The sequence below is a fragment of the Aedes aegypti genome, chromosome 1, assembly GCF_002204515.2.
Source record: "Aedes aegypti strain LVP_AGWG chromosome 1, AaegL5.0 Primary Assembly, whole genome shotgun sequence".
Classification (NCBI taxonomy): domain Eukaryota; kingdom Metazoa; phylum Arthropoda; class Insecta; order Diptera; family Culicidae; genus Aedes; species Aedes aegypti.
In genome coordinates this window covers 141,871,661-141,891,043 of record NC_035107.1, presented here as the reverse complement: position 1 = coordinate 141,891,043, position 19,383 = coordinate 141,871,661, and the positions used below count along the sequence as shown (strand labels likewise).

Below are 19,383 nucleotides of genomic sequence, written 5' to 3'. Positions count from 1 at the left end.
AAAAATTCTCCGGCGACGAAAACGCGCGAAATCGTGAGCAAAATCGATCGGACGACGCAAAACCGAACTGTCCTGCTTGGGCCTCACGAAGCACTACCCAGCAAGACGCTCCAAAACAGGGAAAAAAAAATTCTCCGGCGACGAAAACGCGCGAAATCGTAAGCAAAATATATCGGACGACACAAAACCGAACCGTCCTGCTTGGGCCTCACGAAGCACTCTTTTTTTCTTAAAGTTGTGACTTTTTTCAAAAAACACACTGGAAAATCATATCTAACTTCCTCAGCATTGGGTCGACCAAAATTTTAAATCAAAGTGTCATTAGAATCGTAATCTTATATTCTTTGAAGAGACCCCACGAAATTTTGGCGGAAAAATCTGGAAAGTATTCAAAATCAATGAAACAGTTAGTCAAGTCATCGTGCAAAAGTTTGGGTTCACCTGAGCCGCACGCACATCATTTTTGTCAATATCTCTGCCATTTTTCAACCGATTTTTATAGTTTAAAGCTTTTTTGAGCGCAAATAATAACGCCTACATGATTGGTTTGACATTTCACAGATTTAAGTTCAAAAGAACTCAAACTTTTGCACGATACACTTTATTCTGATTTTTCCGCAAACATTTCGTGGCGTCTCTTCAAAGAATATAAGATTACGATTCTAATGACACTTTGATTTAAAATTTTTGTCGACCCTATGCTGAGGAAATTAGATATGATTTTTCAGTGTGTTTTTTGAAAAATGTCACAACTTTAATTAAAAATTTAGTATACAAATTTCAAAGAATGCTTTTGGAAAAATACATACAAAGTAAGAATAACTCTTTGCCTTTCGAATGCAATTTAGAGAGTTTTAATTGGACGTGTAATCACAGAGATATGGACAGAACACTTTTGCATGTTTTTAAGGGGTGAACCCAAAATTATGCACGGGAGTGTGTATACAGATTGAACGCGCATTTTGTTCAGCGTTTCCTTTAAGTTTACTTCCCAGAAGTACCATCTTTCAAGAATTTTCCCTGACTCAATTCAAATCAACAATCAAGGTTTTCTAAGGAATCTAAAAATTTTGCAAATTTCCGAAAGAATCTTTTTCATTTCTTAAAATTTTAAAATATAAAGAAAGATAACACTAGTAAATCTTGTAGCTTACTACATCTCATATCTCCAAAATTATTTCAAGAAATCTAAAAAAATTCTAGAGGTTAGAGGACCAATGCTTTCTCTCTAAAGAATTCTAAAGAAATGTTTAATGCTCATAAATTACTCATAAAAATTTGTTCCTATATTTTTCAACGTTCTAGCGTTTACTGTATGATTTCGTACTACGATTTTAATACCTCTACCAGGCTTATAACCGAAAATGTAATTTGTATTTGGAATAGAGCATTGCTGATCCAAATTGTTTACGAAATTATGAAAAAAAACTTCCTTGAAGTACTTCTTCATAAAATTAAAAAAAAATAATTGTTCTGATTCCAAAAAAATATTTTGTTAACTTCTCAACAAGTATATCCCCGAATCAGTCTTCCCAAACGAACACCGTTTCGGGCGGTTTCGTACTCTCCCTGTACGTACATTCTTCTCGAGGGCAAACCGAAACGCTCGAACCTAATCCTAAGCCCAAACATGTGTAAAGTGAACATCGGTTCAAACGCCGGTTCGAAAACCGATCCATTTGTACCTCGTATGCAGCCGCGGTTTAAACTTTGGTGCAAATCTTCGGTTGCATCCGAGGTTCAAAACGACGGCACAAACGGACAAACAGAAAACAGTTGATATTCACACTTATCAATTTCTACTTATCGTGTCTTGATGTACGATATAGTAAAATGATTGGTTTTTCCACAAATTTATTGCTAAATGTAATATAAAATATTGATCTTAGTTCATCTGTCTAAAAAAACATTTATTCAAGCCTCAAAATTCTTCCGATTTGAACCAAGAAGCTTCATATATAATCGTAAAAATTTAGCCGCGTGGATTTGTCTGTCTGCTTTGTGCCATTATTTGAATCTAAGTTTGAACCGAAGTACACATGTACCGGGTTCGGTTTGATACACTGGTACAAAGAAGCGCGTTTGCGGTTCAACACAAGTTACAAGGTTCAAACTAAAGTTGCACACAGGCTTGATAATTCTCCTCAACTTCATCAGAGTTCGGTGACATACTCTAGACCAGCGTGCTGCCTTTGCCTCTTTGCGAGGGAGCGACAAAATGCTAAGCAGAGAGGCAACGAAAAATGAGCGAGGAAGATGCAGCACAAAGCACAACAGAGTAAAATTCCATCAAAAAAGGGTGCTCTCACAACTCCCCGATGACTGGCTGTTCGGGCGGCAGACTCAAGAGTTGTTTTGAAGTGTGAGTTATGGTGAGCATCACAACGAGAGATAGAGAGTACCTGAAAAAACCCTCGCATTTTGTTGCACTCTCACTCGAATCGCTTGAGGATTTGTGTTGAAAATTTTGTGTTCATTTTTTTTCTCCTCAGAAAAACGGCAAAATCGCCTCCTCTTTGCCTTGCAGAGGAGTTTCTATCAAGTCTGGTTGCACATCGGTTCTGTTTATGTGAAGACTGCCACCAATAAATCTACAATTATTTCCTGGAAAGCTATAGGGAGTAGTGTTTGATCCGTTGAATCTGTTGCATGCTCCTTTGAGGGCGAGCGACGGGATCCGGATCAATTGTGTCCGGATCGCGTTTTTCGGGAGAAAAAACGAAAACAAAGTGCGGGTGAAAAAAAAAAAAGAATCGACGCGTCAGTAGTGTTTGATCGGTTGAATCTGTTGCATGCTCCTTTGAGAGCGAGCAACGGGATCCGGATCAATTGTGTCCGGATCGTGTTTTTCGGAAGAAAAAAACGAAGCAAAGTGTGTGGGTGAAAAAAAGTATCGACGCGTCAATAGTGTTTGATCCGTTGAATCTGTTGCATGCTCCTTTGTGGGTGAGCGACGGAACTCGGATCGTGTCCGGTTGGCATAGTAATCGCACTATCGGTATTGATCATTCGTGTATATGTATATGTCGTCCTTAGAAAAACTTCTTTATTAAAAACTTCTCCATCATGAAACTTTGTCCTAAACACCTTTTTACTTCCAAGATTCTATGGTGAAAATTAAAAAAAAATATAAAAAATGGGGTTTTGTGTAATTTAAAATTTTTGATTTTTCTATGAGAATAAATAAAATATTTTTTCAGTGTATATTTTTTTCTTATAGTCCAATCGGTTTACTACAACTTCTTATAATTTTTCAAATAAGTTGCATGTATTAATTTATAGTCTATTTTCAAAAGTTACACTTGAGTCAAAATGATCAATTTTTCTATGGAAAACACGTATTCTACCAAACCAAAAATATGTGCAAAATTTAATCCAAATCGAAGATGGTCGAGTTCTGGAACTGAGTGGCGGATAGGTCCCAACAGCTAGCAGCTATAGGGACGACAGGACGATACCCATTTCAAGAAGTAGTCTCTAGTTCAAATGACGGTTTTGCGATAGCAAAAATCAACGGCGTGTTCTGTTGCAGTTGTTACGTACCCCCAAGCCCCCAATGATAGCCGAACTAGCTAATCGGCAGCCAGTAGTGATAGCTGACGACTTTATTGCATGGGCAGTGGAGTGGTGTAGCTGCTGCACCAACCAAAGAGGCCAGCTATTGTTGGAATCCCTGACCGCATTAAATGTAGAGCTGGCAAATGTGGGTACAGTGAGTACATTCCGCAGAAATGGTGCAAAATCAATTATCGACTTGACGTTTTGTAGTCCTAACCTTTTAGGTACCATAAACTGGCGCGTTGATGGCGGTTATACTCATACCGATAATACCAGGCGGGCGGAAGGCAGCGCGATGTAACTCGACCCAAGCCCGAGGATGGAAAACAGCGCGCTTCGACTGAAGCCATGAGGCGCGAACAGAACACTCTGGACCTAAACGGTAAAGAGCTAGTTGCTGTGATATCACGAGCGTGCTTCCATGCCGAGAAAAGCCCCTCCCTCGTGTACTGGTGTTACGAATCAATTGCAAATCTTCGAACAATCTGCCTTCGGGCTAGACGAAGAATGCAACGCGCACGCACAGAAGCACAAAGAGAAGAACGCGGTGCAGCATTCAGAGAGGCAAAGTTGGCTCTCAAAAAGGAAATCAAGAGTCAAAAACGGGCATGCTTCGATAGTCTATGCCAGAGTGCCAATTCGAGTTCATGGGGTGACGCCTACGGAGTGGTAATGGCGAAGACCAAAGGTGCCATAGCGCCCCAAGAGAAGTCGCCCGAGTTGCTGCGATCAATAATCGATGTACTCTTTCCTCACCATCCCATAAGCCCACGGCCCCCAGCGCCGTATGCAGCAGATGAAGGAGAATAAGTGGCGAGAGTGACGAACGAAGAGCTGGCAGAAGTCGTGAAATCATTCGCGTCAAACAAGGCACCGGGACTCGATGGTATCCCGAATGTTGCCTTAAAAGCGGCAGTGAACGCGGAGCCGGACATGTTCAGAACCACGATGCAAGGAATCTTCCCGGATGTATGGAAGCGACAGAAATTGGTGCTACTACCAAAGGAGGGGAAACCACCAGGTGACCCGTCGGCGTATAGACCTATCTGCCTACAAGATACGACGGGCAAGTTATTGGAGAGGTTGATTCTCAACAGACTAGTACCGTATACGGAGAGTGCGGACGGCCTGTCCAACAACCAGTTTGGATTCAGAAAAGGTAAATCTACTCTGGACGCCATCCAGTCGGTCATCCAGACAGCTGAGGTGGCAATCGAGCATAAAAGGAGCAGCATCCGTTACTGCGCGGTTGTCATTTTGGATGTGAAGAATGCATTACAGCGTAAGCCCTCACACTTCACCGCCTCAAGGTACCGGTGCAGCTGTGTAAGCTTCTAGAAAGCTATTTTGATGGTAGGATTCTACTGTATGACACAGTGGAGGGGCAGAAAAGCGTTTAAATCACCGCGGGAGTACCTCAAGGTTCAATATTGGGCCCGATGTTATGGAATGCGATGTACGATGACGATCTGAGGTTGCCCCTTCCGACGGGTGTTAAGATTGTTGGATTCGTCGGCCACATCACCCAAGAGATCTATGGCGAATCGATGGATGAAGTAGAGTTGACAGCACCGCACTCTATCTCCATAGCACAGGAATAGATGACGTTCATCGATGATGGGTAATGATCGATGACAAGCTCAGCTTATCTAGCCACGTTGTGTATGCCTGTAAAAGGGCATCTACGGCTATAGCGGCGCTTTCGACAAATGATGTCTAACAGCTCTGCTGTAATTTCAAGCAAACTTTGGCTCCTAGCAGGCGTGGCGCTATCTGTACTGAGGTATGAAGGGCCGGTCTGGTCAAAAACGCTTAGAACGAGCAGGCTAAAGCGGTTGGAAAGCACGTATAGGCTCATGGGCTGAAGAGTAGCAAGCGCATACTGAACGGTATCTAAAGAGGCCGTGTCCATCATAGCCGGGATAACGCCCATCGGGCTCATCACCAAGAAAGATGTTCAATGCTTCAACCACAGGGGTACCAGAGGAGTCCGCAACGCGTGTAAAGAGGCAACGTTTAGAGGTTGGCAGCAGGAATGGGATAACTCCACTAAAGGTAGATGAACCCATCGACTATAATATAAAATGTGTCAGATTGCTATATAAGAAACCATGAGGGAGTGAACTTTGACCTGACACTCTTTCTGTAAGGACATGTTTGTTATAGCAGTACCTGTTTATTTATTTATTGTACTACGTCTTCAGTTAAAAAAAAAACTCTACAGACTGATGCTTAAAACTATAAAACATTACGGATGCAACATTTAAAAACATTTTTGGATATGCCAAATTCATGTAGATGAGCTATTTCATTGAATTTGCGACAAGAGCGATCTATCGGATTATTCTCGCCGAAATTTGTGCGATGCCTGGGCAGCCACAGTGCAGAATGTCTACGGAGCGAACGTGACGGAACGGAGAAATTAATCCTTTGGAGAAGTTCTGGGCAATCCAAATTGCCAGACAGCACGTCGAATACGAACATTCGCTCAGAAAGTGTTCTTCTCGAAGCAAGCGTCTCCAGGGAGATAAGTTGGCATCTTTGCTCATACGGTGGTAGACGCAACGGGTCATTCCACGGCAGCCTCCTGAGTGCAAATCGCAAGAACTTCTTCTGGACTCGTTCAATCCTGTTTGCTTGGATGGCATGATAGGGAGACCAGACTTGGACCGCGTACTCCAAAATGCTACGTACTAACGAACAATATAGAGCTTTCAGCGTATAAACATCTTCGAAGAGGCAGCATTTTGGGACCAATATTATACAATATTTTCACATCTGACTTACCTGAGTTACCTCAGGGATGTCAAAAATCTTTGTTTGCGGATGACACAGGCCTCTCCGCCAAAGGACGAAGTCTGCGTGTCATCTGTAGTCGATTGCAAAAAAGTTTGGATATTTTTTCTTCATACTTGCAAAAATGGAAGATTTCTCCTAATGCTTCCAAAACTCAACTAATAATATTCCCACATAAACCAAAAGCTCTTTATTTGAAACCTTCAAGTAGACATGTTGTCACGATGAGAGGGGTTCCAATAAATTGGTCAGATGAAGTTAAGTATCTAGGACTCATGCTAGATAAGAATTTAACTTTCAAAAATCACATTGAGGGCATTCAAGCCAAATGTAACAAATATGTAAAATGTCTCTATCCTCTTATTAATAGAAAATCAAAACTTTGTCTTAAGAACAAGCTTTTGATATTCAAACAAATTTTCAGGCCAGCCATGTTGTATGCTGTACCAATATGGACTAGCTGTTGTAATACCAGGAAGAAAGCTCTGCAGAGAATTCAAAATAAAATTTTGAAAATGATTCTGAGGCTTCCTCCCTGGTATAGTACCAATGAGTTACATAGGATATCCAATGTTGAAACATTGGAACAAATGTCAAATAAAATAATCAATAATTTCAGGCAAAAATCGTTACAATCTTCTATTGCCACGATTAATGCGTTATATGTTTAGGTTAAGTTAGGTTAAGTATATTAAAAACTTTTTTTTTTCTCTTATAAGCAGGTGAAATCAACTCACCTGTAAAAAATCTGAACTGCTACGGCAAATGAAATGTAATATGTTGTTAACAAAATGTTAATAAAATCTTAGATTTGTTTTACCAAATTAGGATGATAGTGTTGTCTAATAACACAGAACACCTAGATATAAGAAATAATGAATGTAATGTTTGGAATGATACTAATAAAGAATTAAAAAAAAAAAAAAAAAAAAAAAAAAAAAAAAAAAAAAAAAAAAACATCTTCGAAGTCAGCAGCGTTACGCCGCACAAATCCGAGTACGACGAAAGCTTTGGCGATTCTTGCTGAAATGTGTTCAGAAAAGCGTAGTTTGTTGTCCACAATCAGACCTAGGTCCCGTATTGATGTGACCTTCTCTAGAGTCTTGTCCATCAGCTTGTAGTCAAATACTATATCGGATCGGGTTCTGTTGAATCGAATTATTTTACATTTGCTGGCATTCACTTCCATGACCTGCACAGGTTCGGGCACACCGAACCTACGGGATCCACTGGTACCCGAAATGAATCATTATTAAAAGTAGCCTTATGAGGATTATTGATTTGATATTGCCAAGATTGGAAGAATATCAGTATATGTTCATAGTATAAATGAATAAACTGCGTCTTGGTGTAGCTTTTCGTTCAAACTGGTGCACCCTGTATTGGAGGGAAACAGTGACATAATCTGCTTGTTTTCTTAATCAGAAACGGAAGCAATAATAAACAAACCAACTCGACTCGACTCGACAGTGTGTTCTGGGCCGAGAATGAGTGGCATCCAGACAAGAGACCGAAGCCGGAGACACAACGTATACTGTGGGATTTGTGGGATACATGACATCTGTGCTGTTACCGGGGTGCTCTCGGTCGTAACCCCGCAAAACCTTTGAAGCGGGTCATTTTGTACGATGTGTGATATATTGTCAAACAGACTGTGCTGTTGTTGATGTTATTCAAACTGGAATCAGGACATGTTAATAGTAGTAATGCAGACTGTGCAGCTCGCATCGCACAGTATTTCGATCGGCCGAAATCGTGAACTTAATTCTGTAGCACCTTTAAACGTGGTTTTTTTTCGGAATGGTGTCTTCGGGTGAAAATTTTCTAAAAATATAGCGCATACATTGACGGTAAATGTTAGTTCGCAACTTTGCCACGGGCGGCGCTGCGAAAATATTTTTTTTGAAATGACGATCTTTAAATATGATGTCTTCGGCAAAGCTGTAGATAATTCAAATACAAACAACTTTGCCAAAGACACCTAGTGTGTATTCAGCCGCATTTCCAAAATACGTTACGACCGTTAAAAAGGTGGTCGATGGACAATGATGAGAGTGTGACGTCTGTTTATCTGTGTCTCAAGTAAACACTAGCCTGCTAGTTCAACTTTTTGGTCTTTTAGTGCCATTATTCGACCAATTAAGCATGTCAGCTGTATAATGCTAACACGCAGAGCGAATTAAAGTGCTATTTGGTTACTTGCGATGTACGAAAAAACGCAAAAATCTCAAGTGAAAAATAGTTGTAGGGCAAGTCATTTCGTAAAGCGTCAATTCTCGAGATTGAAAACTTTCTTCAAAAATGTATTTGAAACCTTTTGGTTGTGCGTAATGATGAAGAATGTGTCAAGAAGAAGAAAAAGAAGAAGTATGGAGCCACATAGCCCTCTACCCATCATATAACTAAGTACTACAGGGTAATAAGAGTAATTGATGAATCTTCTTCTAAGTAAAAGGGATACTCGAGGATACTAATGACACTATCGTCATTTACAACTACTAATGATGTATTTTGAATCCTACTAGGTTTCATCTGCCACCAGCTGCCACCCGAATAAATACACGGACCCCAAAAATGACTGATTTTTGCACTTAAATGGTTATAACTGCTTTTCCTTGATCTATAGAAACCTAGTGTCTTCTAGAGAATGATTCATTTTGACTGTTTACATAATTTTATAGAACATTGTTGCTACCGGAAACTTCGTATTTTCAAAATATACGAGAAAAACTAGTTTTAGGGGGTCGTTCATAAAATACTCCCGTATTTTGGAAATGCGGCTGAATACACACTAGGTGTCTTTGGCAAAGTTGTTTGTAATTGAATTATATACAATTTTGCCGAAGACATCATATTTGAAGATCGTCATTTCAAAAAAAATATTTTCACAGCGCCGCCCGTGGCAAAGCTGCGAACTAACATTTACCGTCAATATATGCGCTATATTTTTAGAAAATTTTCGTCCGAAGACACCATTCCGAAAAACTGCGTTTAAAGGTGCTACATAATTAAGTTCACGATTTCGGCCGATCGAAATACTGTGCATCGGCCATCCACTCTAATTCTCGCAAAGACAACATCGACAGCAACAATAACATCAATTAGTTTATCGAGCGTTTGTCCTGTTTGCGGAAACGATATGTAACAACACTTGAGGAAATAACGATCCATTGACCGGGCTCACAGTGTTTGGTTTGACTGAAGGTAATTTTCACTCAGGTGTTAATCGCACATTCCAGAATGCATGTGTGTTCAACCAAGAATGGCATGATGTGAAGATGAGTAGGTTTATTTACAGAAGTCAAAGGATTTCAAATGAACACTTGAAAGAGCATGAATTCTATTGATTCATTTATCCCATGGGAAATAGAAAATAGCCATTAAATCCACTTACCTTTTGGCGAAATCTTCGAAACGAAAATCAATTTCAGTCATATGATTGTCCTCTGTAAAACGAAAGTCTTAAGTACAACCAATTTGCTATTCACTTCAGCATACCATACCTTCTTCGTCCTCTTCTTCGTCGTCGTAATCATCGGCCTCGTTCTGATCAATGAACTCATTCTCTATGGAAAGTTGTTTTTCTGAAATTAAAAGAAGAAAAAATCAATTAGTGCAACCCCTGGAAAAACGCCTCAAAACTTTCCCATGCAATTATTGTTTTCCCCCTACTTTCAAGCTTATGGAGCCAAATGTGCTGTTCAATGCACCATAAGATGAGAACGTATGCCTCTCATTCATGATGTTTGGCTTCGGCCGACCAAAGAGGCGAGGGCAGCCTTTGGTCTTTAGTTGTTGATATTCCAACAGAACAAACATATCCAAGCCAATGGGCAACATTTGCGATTTCCACCATTATCTTATTCTCCGGTTTTCTATTAAACTTTATTTTTACGGATAAACTTTTGCTGCGAAATGGGTTCGAGACATTGAAAGGGGATCTACCTAAATGGAAAAACAGTTTCGTCCGCCGGAGAGAATGGAGCGGGAAATAAGAATATAGCTGCATGCTCTCTTTAAGTCGAATAAAAGCGGGTGAAATTGATTTTATAGAAAATGCTAGTTCTGCTAACTGCAGCACAGCTTGCAGGGCTGGTAGCGGCCAGACAGCAAAATAATGGTGACTTTAGTTACTGAAATGGTCAAAATTGTGACTGGAAAGAGACGTAAAACCACAATTATTTGTCCAATAAAAATGCCTAGCGACGAAATTAAATATGAGGCTCAATTGAACTGTAATAATCTGTCTTATTTTAGTGTGCATCGTATTTTCGTGCTGTGCGTACACGAAATTCTTCCTACTTTAGGAAGTTGTTCAAAACTACCTAAAGGAAAAAACAGTACTTGCCAGTGCTGCAAAAACAGTATTTTTCAGTTCTACTTTTCTCTACCTATTGATCCTTTTTCGATCCTTGTTTGGACCCGTTGCTTTGATTTTTCGTTGAACCCCTTAGCGAAAGCAGTCCTTCTTAAAAAAATTTTAGACGTTCACTTCTACTCGTTTATTCATTGGACATGGGAGATTTCTACTAATAGGCCAGGGGAAGTGGTTCACCTAGAGTGAATTTCTGTCAGAGAAAAAGTAAATTTTGTATGAGATTTGACAGAAAAATGAATGACAAGTTCATCCACTTCTCCTGGCCTATGCTTAAAAGTGACTCGCTGCCAGCCCTGAGCTCGATTCGACGTCTTCCTTTGGCGGCAGCAATACTCACATACCGTCATCCATCCATTGCTCTCTTGCTGCTACTTCCTACTGCTGCTGCTGCTGCCTTCCGGGGGAGAACTTCCACCCACATGATTTTGCTTACCACCGGGGCCACAGCTGCCATCGTCCAACCGCTTCCCCCGGGCTTACCGCAGAGCGAAAATTGCCGGAGCACACAAAGCTTTCCGGCCAAGGGCGCACCGATGCGAAAGACAAAGATCGAAGTTTGTGCGGAAGAATGAGTTTTTATCTGTTATTTTGCAGATACTTTGCAAAGACGATAAAACGGGATCAATTTTGTAAATTTCAATCAGCAGTTCGTTAAATTGAAAAATAGTGATGCGAGCTGGAGATGAGCCGGAGAAACGAGCAATGAAGCAATGGATTTTGTCTGATGTTTGGAAGTAATGAGTGCATTGTACTGAATAATCCCATCAAGGCGTTACCCAAGTAGGTAAGTATTTTATTTTTATCAAAGCAAGTGCTCCTGTAGATTACTGTCATACTGAGCTCGAAGCTGCTTACAAGAAGTGTTTTTCAAAACATGCTTGATAAGCTCAAATATCTTCTGGAATAGAACAGGATTGATCCCATATGCTACTGGAGGTGTGAAAGTGCCCTTTAAATGAAAACTGTAGTTACGAAACTACGATCCAAAGCAAGAAATTGGTAACTACATGAAAATACATTAGGGTCATCCGCTGATGAATGTCCATTAGCCATATCGCGCAAAGGTTTTCCAGCCGGATCGTTCAACAGATCTTGTAAGCCTTGCGAACCGACTTGAACGACTCTGATACAGTTGAAGGGCATCTGTTTCCACTGCTTCTACATTACTTCATAGCTCCAGTCAGATCAGAATTCCACCATGGGAAAGTATCTTGTAGTCTCTTTTCTTAAAGTAGGGAAATCTACAAACAGATGAAGTGCCAGTGCTAACGCACTAACGCCAATTCACTAAAAGTAGCTCACGCTCTGCAATGATGTATACAGAACACATAGACAATGTCCTTGGCCTCATTATTTTTTCTTCTCGAGGGGAAAAGGACCTCAAAAGATCATAGCCGAATTTCATGCAGAAAAAGATTATTATGCAAAATCTCTTTATTTTTATGCATTGTTTCATATACACTATGATTGGCTGTGCCCTTATTTTTCTATCACAGTGTGCAAGGTTGAGCCCGAAACGCGTCTAAGTTCAATTTTGTTAGCGAATCCATTTACCAACTTGGGAAATTTCAGATCGAAAAAATTCTTATCATTCGATTGCTAGAGGTCAAATCTCCCAGCAATTTCAGTCTAGCCAATAGCTGACATGGATATAAGGATTTCTCACGTGACTTTTCAAAAAGACATGCCTATTTTTTTTCCTATGATTTATCTAGGCATAACACAAAAAAAAAATCGAAGTGTTTCCAAAAGGAAACCAACAGAAATCCACCCAGGAATGTGTCTCGGTGTTCTTGTAAACATTTCTCTAGGATTTGTTTTCAATTTTTCATACGGGTGCATTGTCACAACTAGTCAATGTATTTTATCGAATATATTGCCTTTTCTACAGGATATGAGTTCATTAAGTTATATTTTAGTACGTGTTATCAACAGATGCTTTCAAATATTTCCTTTTTGATATACCATGCCCACACAGTTACGGATCACCCACAGTGACGGATCACTTTGGCGTTCAACATCGGATAACTCGCTCAAAACATAAACGTTGACGTAAAACATATTTTTCCCATGTTATACTATTTGTCTTCTAGCATTTGTAAAGTTAAGCACAACATTCAACCGCTTAATAACGGTGTATTTGACAAATGTTTAGTTGGTACCACACAGCTATCATTATATGGTCGTTTTCTGTAAGAAGTGCCGTCAGCATTCATAAGCTCCCACAAGTGGTAATATTCATATGTTATAGTATAAAACATGCTCGTTCGCTTCGATTTAGTGTGAATTCATCTTTAGAAAACAGTTTTCTTGATTGTTGATTCTAAATACCGAATATCAGCACTTCTAACTAATGATCCATAATATGGACTAGGAAATGATTGTTTACCACGGTTATGGATCACTTCCAAAAAATGTAGATTTCTACCATTTTAAGCATTGGATTCGACATTTTCAGACAATAGCACTAAGGATAAAACTAATACAACATCAAGGTTGGTAAATTTCATTTTTTTAGCAGACAAAAATGGGTGGAAAACTTGGTGTGGAGAGAAAACAGTTCATGCCTCAGTTACTACAATGCAGTATATCACAAAAAAGGACATTTTACCCTTGTTTCCAGCTCTAACAATGCTATTTTTTGCAGTAATATGTGACACATTGTTAACTTTCACCAAATCATGCAATACAGATGCATTGAGTTTAAAATCTCTTGATTTTGTTCACTGATCCGTAATATGTCACAATTTGATCCATAATATGAAAATTGATCCATGATATGGTTTTCAGAAACCGATGCAATTTTTAATTTTTATGTAATCCTATGTAAATATTACACTCAAAACAGTTTACTAACCGAAGTTCCAATTTGAAACGATTCAATTCGTGCTTTTCAATTACAATTTTACGTTTTCCATGTCATTTTATTGAATTTTATAGGTTGGACTCTACACTATTTGATCCATAACTGTGGGGTCATGGTATTTCAGAAATTTTGTCAACGTTATTTATAATAGATAATAGATTTGATTCCAAACTATTACTTTTTTCAAGAATTGGTGTCAAATTTCATTTTTTCTCTTGAGAGGTCCACAAGATATTTTGTGAGATATTACTTTTGAAAATTTTCACGAGATCGGCTTGCAAATTTCGTTATTATCAATTTCAGCTAACTAGTAATAAAGAACGATTTACTGATACTCGGCTTTATTTTTCTAAGATCTCATGAAATTCTTGGCTGAATCTTAGAAAAAAATCCGTAAGATCCAAAGAATTCAGTTTGGTGTAAACTTTTTAAGAATTCAAAAATTGAAATTAGTTTTTAAAACACTTATACATTGTAGAACACAGTGAGAATTTTGCCTTTTGAAGGAAGTACGAAACGCCTCTAGTCGCACGGCAAAAAAGCCTTCAAAACAATTATAGAGAGGATTCTGAAAAGCACCTCTGACCTTTTTTTGTTATTCTTTTTGAAGGACTTTATTGATTTATTCATGACAGAATCCCGAGTGAATTTCTAAAGGAGTATCTTGAGAAGTTACTAAATAAATAGCCATAAGAAAATATAAAAACATATATGATACAAAGAATATAAGAAAAAGGTAAGGAGCATTTTCAAGAAAACTATACACTGAGCACACTATTATGGATCACCTAGACCTTATAATTAGTAACTCTGTTCTGCAAGAGGAAATGCTTTAAGATGTAGAATGTAGAAAGATGTAACATGTAGAATGATTCCCGAAAGTGCCATCCCAGATGAATTACTGTATGATTTTCTCAATATGTTATTTGCTAGAACTCTTCAAACAAATTATGAAGCAATTTCTTGTGAAATTTTTGTAGATATTTCATAGTCAAAAGACATTTCCAAAATTTATCTTGAGATATTACTGATGATTCGCAGAAAATATTTGAAGTGCCGGCAAGAACGATTTCCGAAACAAATTATTTAGCTATTTTGAAAGAAATGCATTGAAGAGAAACTAAAGCAAAAATATGAATAGGAACACGTCCCTTAGCTTTTTGCTTGACGAAAAAATCATGATTTCGCAATGCCCATTGACGTATTTTTGACGAAATCATGAATGGATAGTTGTGCACATCTGAGAAAGAACTCTAAAGAATTCTTGTTGCAGTTTTGAAAGGTTCTTGCCAAGATACTTAACCTTTGCGTCCCTGACTTATTTTTCACAGCCCAAATTTCTTGGTCTTTTGGCTCTAATTTCCACAATTTTCAATCTATTTCAAAAAAAAAAAAAAAATGACAGAACGCCACAACGCTATTCAAGTTTAATTGCCTGTATTGGGAACCCAAGATGGACGGTTGGTTCCGGATTTATACTGATGTCCCGTGGGGACTGTCCAAAGGTTATTTGAGACATTTTTATGATTATGGTGCATGGATCAAACAAAAGTAAAATGTTTGTGACTGAATTATAAGCTATTGGTAAATTCCTACTCTTTCAGCTAATTTGGAACCATTCTGGTCGATTCTGGATTTTCTTGGAACCGGTTTCTGGAGCATCAATTGGGGAACAAAATTTGATCACACAAACCATATCATACGACACATAAATTTTTAAAGATATTACAACGGGCGCATAATACAACGTATATTGAGTTATTTATTGCAGCATAGGATCAATAACAAGTACTTCCGAGATGTCCTCTAGCCGATTCCGGGACATCGATCCGAGGATTGCAATCCATATCATGCGACACATCAATCTTCGAGATTTTTCATTTGAATGCCTAGTCTACATGAACATATTAACAAAAACTTATAATCTATTAAACATCATTTTGAGTCTGGTTATAATAACAATTACAGAAACATTGCAATCAAACGGAGCACTTTACATATTGCTCTGACAGGCTCGTTTTGTCCATAATCTGTTCGGTGATAATCAAGTCGTAAAAAGTCACGATTCCTAAGTAATCGAGGAGGAACGTTAAAGCTGATTTGCCTCAAAAAAGTGGGGTAGCCGGTAACGATCAGTAGCAGTTTGCCGTCAAAGGCAGCTTTCGATATACTTCGTGTGTTTAAGAGGATTTCTAGGCCCAATAATCGGCAGCGGTCTTCATATGATGGCAAGTTTTCTGGATTATTCCAGGGTACAAATCTATGATCGTATCTGATAAACAGTCTCTGTACAGCTTCAATTCGTCTACCCAAGTTGTCAGTCTTCCCAGTGTTGTTTGCAATCACGGAAGTCCCCAGACAACCAGAAATCGCATGAAAGTTCACGTTATAACTCGTTTATTTATACCAATTACATCAAACCCGCAAAACACCGTGGATAAACTCGTCAGATTGATGACCTTCCTCGCAGAAAACGCTTCTTTTCTGAGTTCACTTGTACATTTTGTTTCGTCTCGTATACTCGTACAAACAAAATCGGATCACTCCGTAGCAGCTGTCAAATCAACATTTGTTATCATAAGTTAAGTCGCATAAGATCACAGGTTGGTTCGGTAAAATATTTATACACTCGCATTGTATGTTATTATTCATCACATAATATATGCACGCATATCGCCTCCACTTTTGTACGTAGAAGGCCTTTTCGCGACATCTTATAAGTGAAATGTTGCACATACAAAGCCTCCAGGTGATTTCGTTATACGTACATTTTGGTTGTCTGGGTCGTTTTTCCTGATATTCGGCAGCGCTTTCCATGAACTTTCACCACACGACGATCAAACGAATGTCGAAAAGAATCAATTGAATGCACATGACCACGATAGCTTCACTAGAAAACGTTTCGGTTGTGTTTGATTCTGTCATTTTTCGTAATAGGCGCTGTATGTGTGTCACATTCGACATAACATGCAAGATCAAGCTATTCATATGGACCGATGCACGAGTTCACTATTTGACGTTCGAGCGGTGCCGTGTTATTTAAGTGACCATGGCAACAAGTGAATTCGGCAACGCTAAAACGTCCAATTAGTGAACTCGTGCATTGGTCCATGAACCAATGCACGAGTTCATGAATTTGACGTTTGAGCGGTGTCGAATTCACTCGTTTCCATGGTCACGTAAAAAACACGACACCGCTCAAACGTCAAATAGTGCACTGGTGCATCGGTCCATTGTTTATGATCTGATATGTCAGAATTCTATGCAAAACTTATGTTTTATGAAAACGTCATTATTTCAGACGACATTCGATTGATAGTTGATACATTTTACCGTTCATGTTGTGTGTCAGAGGTGACGGTAGCGGATGAATGCAGAAAGGGCTGTTGTTAATTATACCTATCGTTTTCTGGTGAGTTGCAATCTTGGTGGCAATGATGATGTCGCGCTACTTTTTTATTTTTCCGCTATTGGATGTTCTATGGTTTGGTTGATTGATGTAAAAGTTTATTTCAAAAGCAGCTCCACTTATTTTGCAACATGTTGCCGTGTACAATAATAGATAACATTACTAATTTAATTAAAATGAATTAGAGTTATAATTAGTACATAAACAAAAGGGAGAGAACATTTATGCTGATTGTGCATTAAGAAAAAAATTCATAACTTAAAGCAATGTTCGCCGATTGCTGCAGAATCGTTGCCCGCTCTGTGGCGTAGTTGGTTAACGCCTCCAATCTAGCGTATTCGAAGGCGATTCTATTATTTTCACAATTTAACATCTCACTTTGTCCAAATTGACTTTTGTGTCTACGACCTTCAGGTATTTTCAAAACACCGTCGGCTGTTTTAAGCCGTAATAGACATGACAACCCTAGTTGAGCAAAAAAAACGTTACCATTCCTGTATTAATTCTAAGATTCTTTCGGATATCCCTTTGTAATTCTTCTGGACATCTTTTTGGATTTTTTTTTTTTTGCGGAAATCTGTATGTAATTTCGCGTGTCTCTCCTTGAGGATTACTTTTGAAATCCTGGAAATTAAATTCTTCGAAATTCTTGAAAATTATTTTGAAAATACTATGGAAAATTTTACCAAAAATCCTGATGCAATTCTTTTGGATATTTTTAGAAGATTTTGCAAAAAAGTGTACTACTCTACTAGAAATTCTTTGGGAATTTTTCCGAAAATAACTCTTGATCTTTTCCGGAAATTATTCTTATGAAAATGCCTCTGGTATTCTTCCGGAAATCACTTGAGATGCTTTCTGAAATCCTTTTAAAATACTTTCGAGGATGCTTCTGAAATTCTTCTAGAAATGCCACTGACATTTTTACGTCAATCTTTATGAGGATCTTTCAAATCCTTCCTGCTAGATTTTTGTGAGAATTCTTGCAGAAATTCTTTCCGAATCACCTCTAGGATCCAGGAGCATCCTGAATTTTTCAAGACAACTGTCTATTCTTTCAAGTATCTCCCTAGGATGTTTTTTAAATACCCCCAGATTTCTGTTTGTTATCCTGCTGGAAGGCTTCAAACTATCTTTCAAAGATTCTTCCAGAAATTTTGCTGGTATTTTTCAAGAAATTCTGCTGGGATTGTTCCGTAAAACCTGTTGAGATTCATCCAAAAATACGACTGTCATTCTTCCGGATATCATTCAAGAATTCTACCGGAAGTTTTCGTAAGATTCAACCGTAAATCGTTTTGGTATTTTTACACAAATTCCATTGAGATTCTTCGGAAAAAATACCTAGAATTCTTGAAAACATCCTTCTGAAAATTCTTCTGGGAATTGCTTTGGGATTATAGAAGGATTTCGGGAAGAATTCCAGGTCGATTTACAGAAGAATCACTAAAATATTATCAGGGAGATTTCTAAAAGAATTATTCAAGGATTTTCGTAAATATCTGAAACAATCCCATGAGAATTCCAAATGGATTTTGAATGGTTTTTACAGTGATATTCAAAAGAATCCCAGAAGTTATTTCACAAGAATCCTTGAAAGATTTCAATGAAATTCACAGACATCCAGAAGCTTTCATGAATATTTTCCAGAAAAATTCTGATGTCCAGAAGAACGAATAGAATAGAATAGATACACGGAATAATTTTAAAAGGTATTTCCGGAACCATTTGAAAGTAACTTTTAGAAGATTCTCAGAAAAAGAAATCAGTAATCAAAGAATCTCATAGGTATTAAAAAAAAGTCCCAGAAGGCTGTCCGGTACTTTTCTTGGGGATTTTCTGAAGTTTCCGCTAAGGATTTTATAAATATTTCCAGGGAAATGAACTGAAAAATCGCAAAAAAAAAATCAAGAAAACTTTCTGATAAATTTCTAGATAAACCAGAGTTTTTTTTTTGTTTTAAAGGATGTTAAAAAAATCTCAAGAATCACGAAAGATATTCAAAATTATCTCAGGAAGATTACTTGAAACAATAAATCATGATGTCTGTTAGAATATAAGAAGGGTTTCTTGAAGAGTGCTAGGAGGATTTCCAAACAATTTCAGAGGAATTTTAGGATGAATTTCATTGAAATTTCCTGAAAAAATCGGAGGGATTTCCATAAAAAAAGATTTCCAAAAACAAATCTCCGAGAGACATCTGGAAGTTTCTTAACAGGATTTTCAAAAGTATTCCACAGGGTTTTCGGGAAGAATTCCAAGAATTCTTACGGAAGAGAGGGAAGTGAAAGAATAGATTTTTGTAAAATAGTCTCAGGCATCTTTTCGAAAGTATACCAAATGAATCGGAATAATCTAGGACATGTTTTTGAAACA

The 19,383-nt window shown here is 38.2% G+C and overlaps 1 protein-coding gene across 1 annotated transcript in view; it reads right to left on the bottom strand.

Annotated features, from left to right (window-relative positions):
• Positions 1-19,383, bottom strand: part of LOC5572105 (protein timeless homolog) — a 233,217-nt gene that overhangs the window by 75,544 nt on the left and 138,290 nt on the right. The window contains exons 9-10 of the mRNA XM_021849051.1: positions 9,858-9,938; positions 9,749-9,800 (exon numbers count right to left, since the gene is read on the bottom strand). Coding sequence (XP_021704743.1) covers positions 9,749-9,800; positions 9,858-9,938 — 133 coding nt within the window. The remainder of the gene's footprint in view (positions 1-9,748; positions 9,801-9,857; positions 9,939-19,383) is intronic.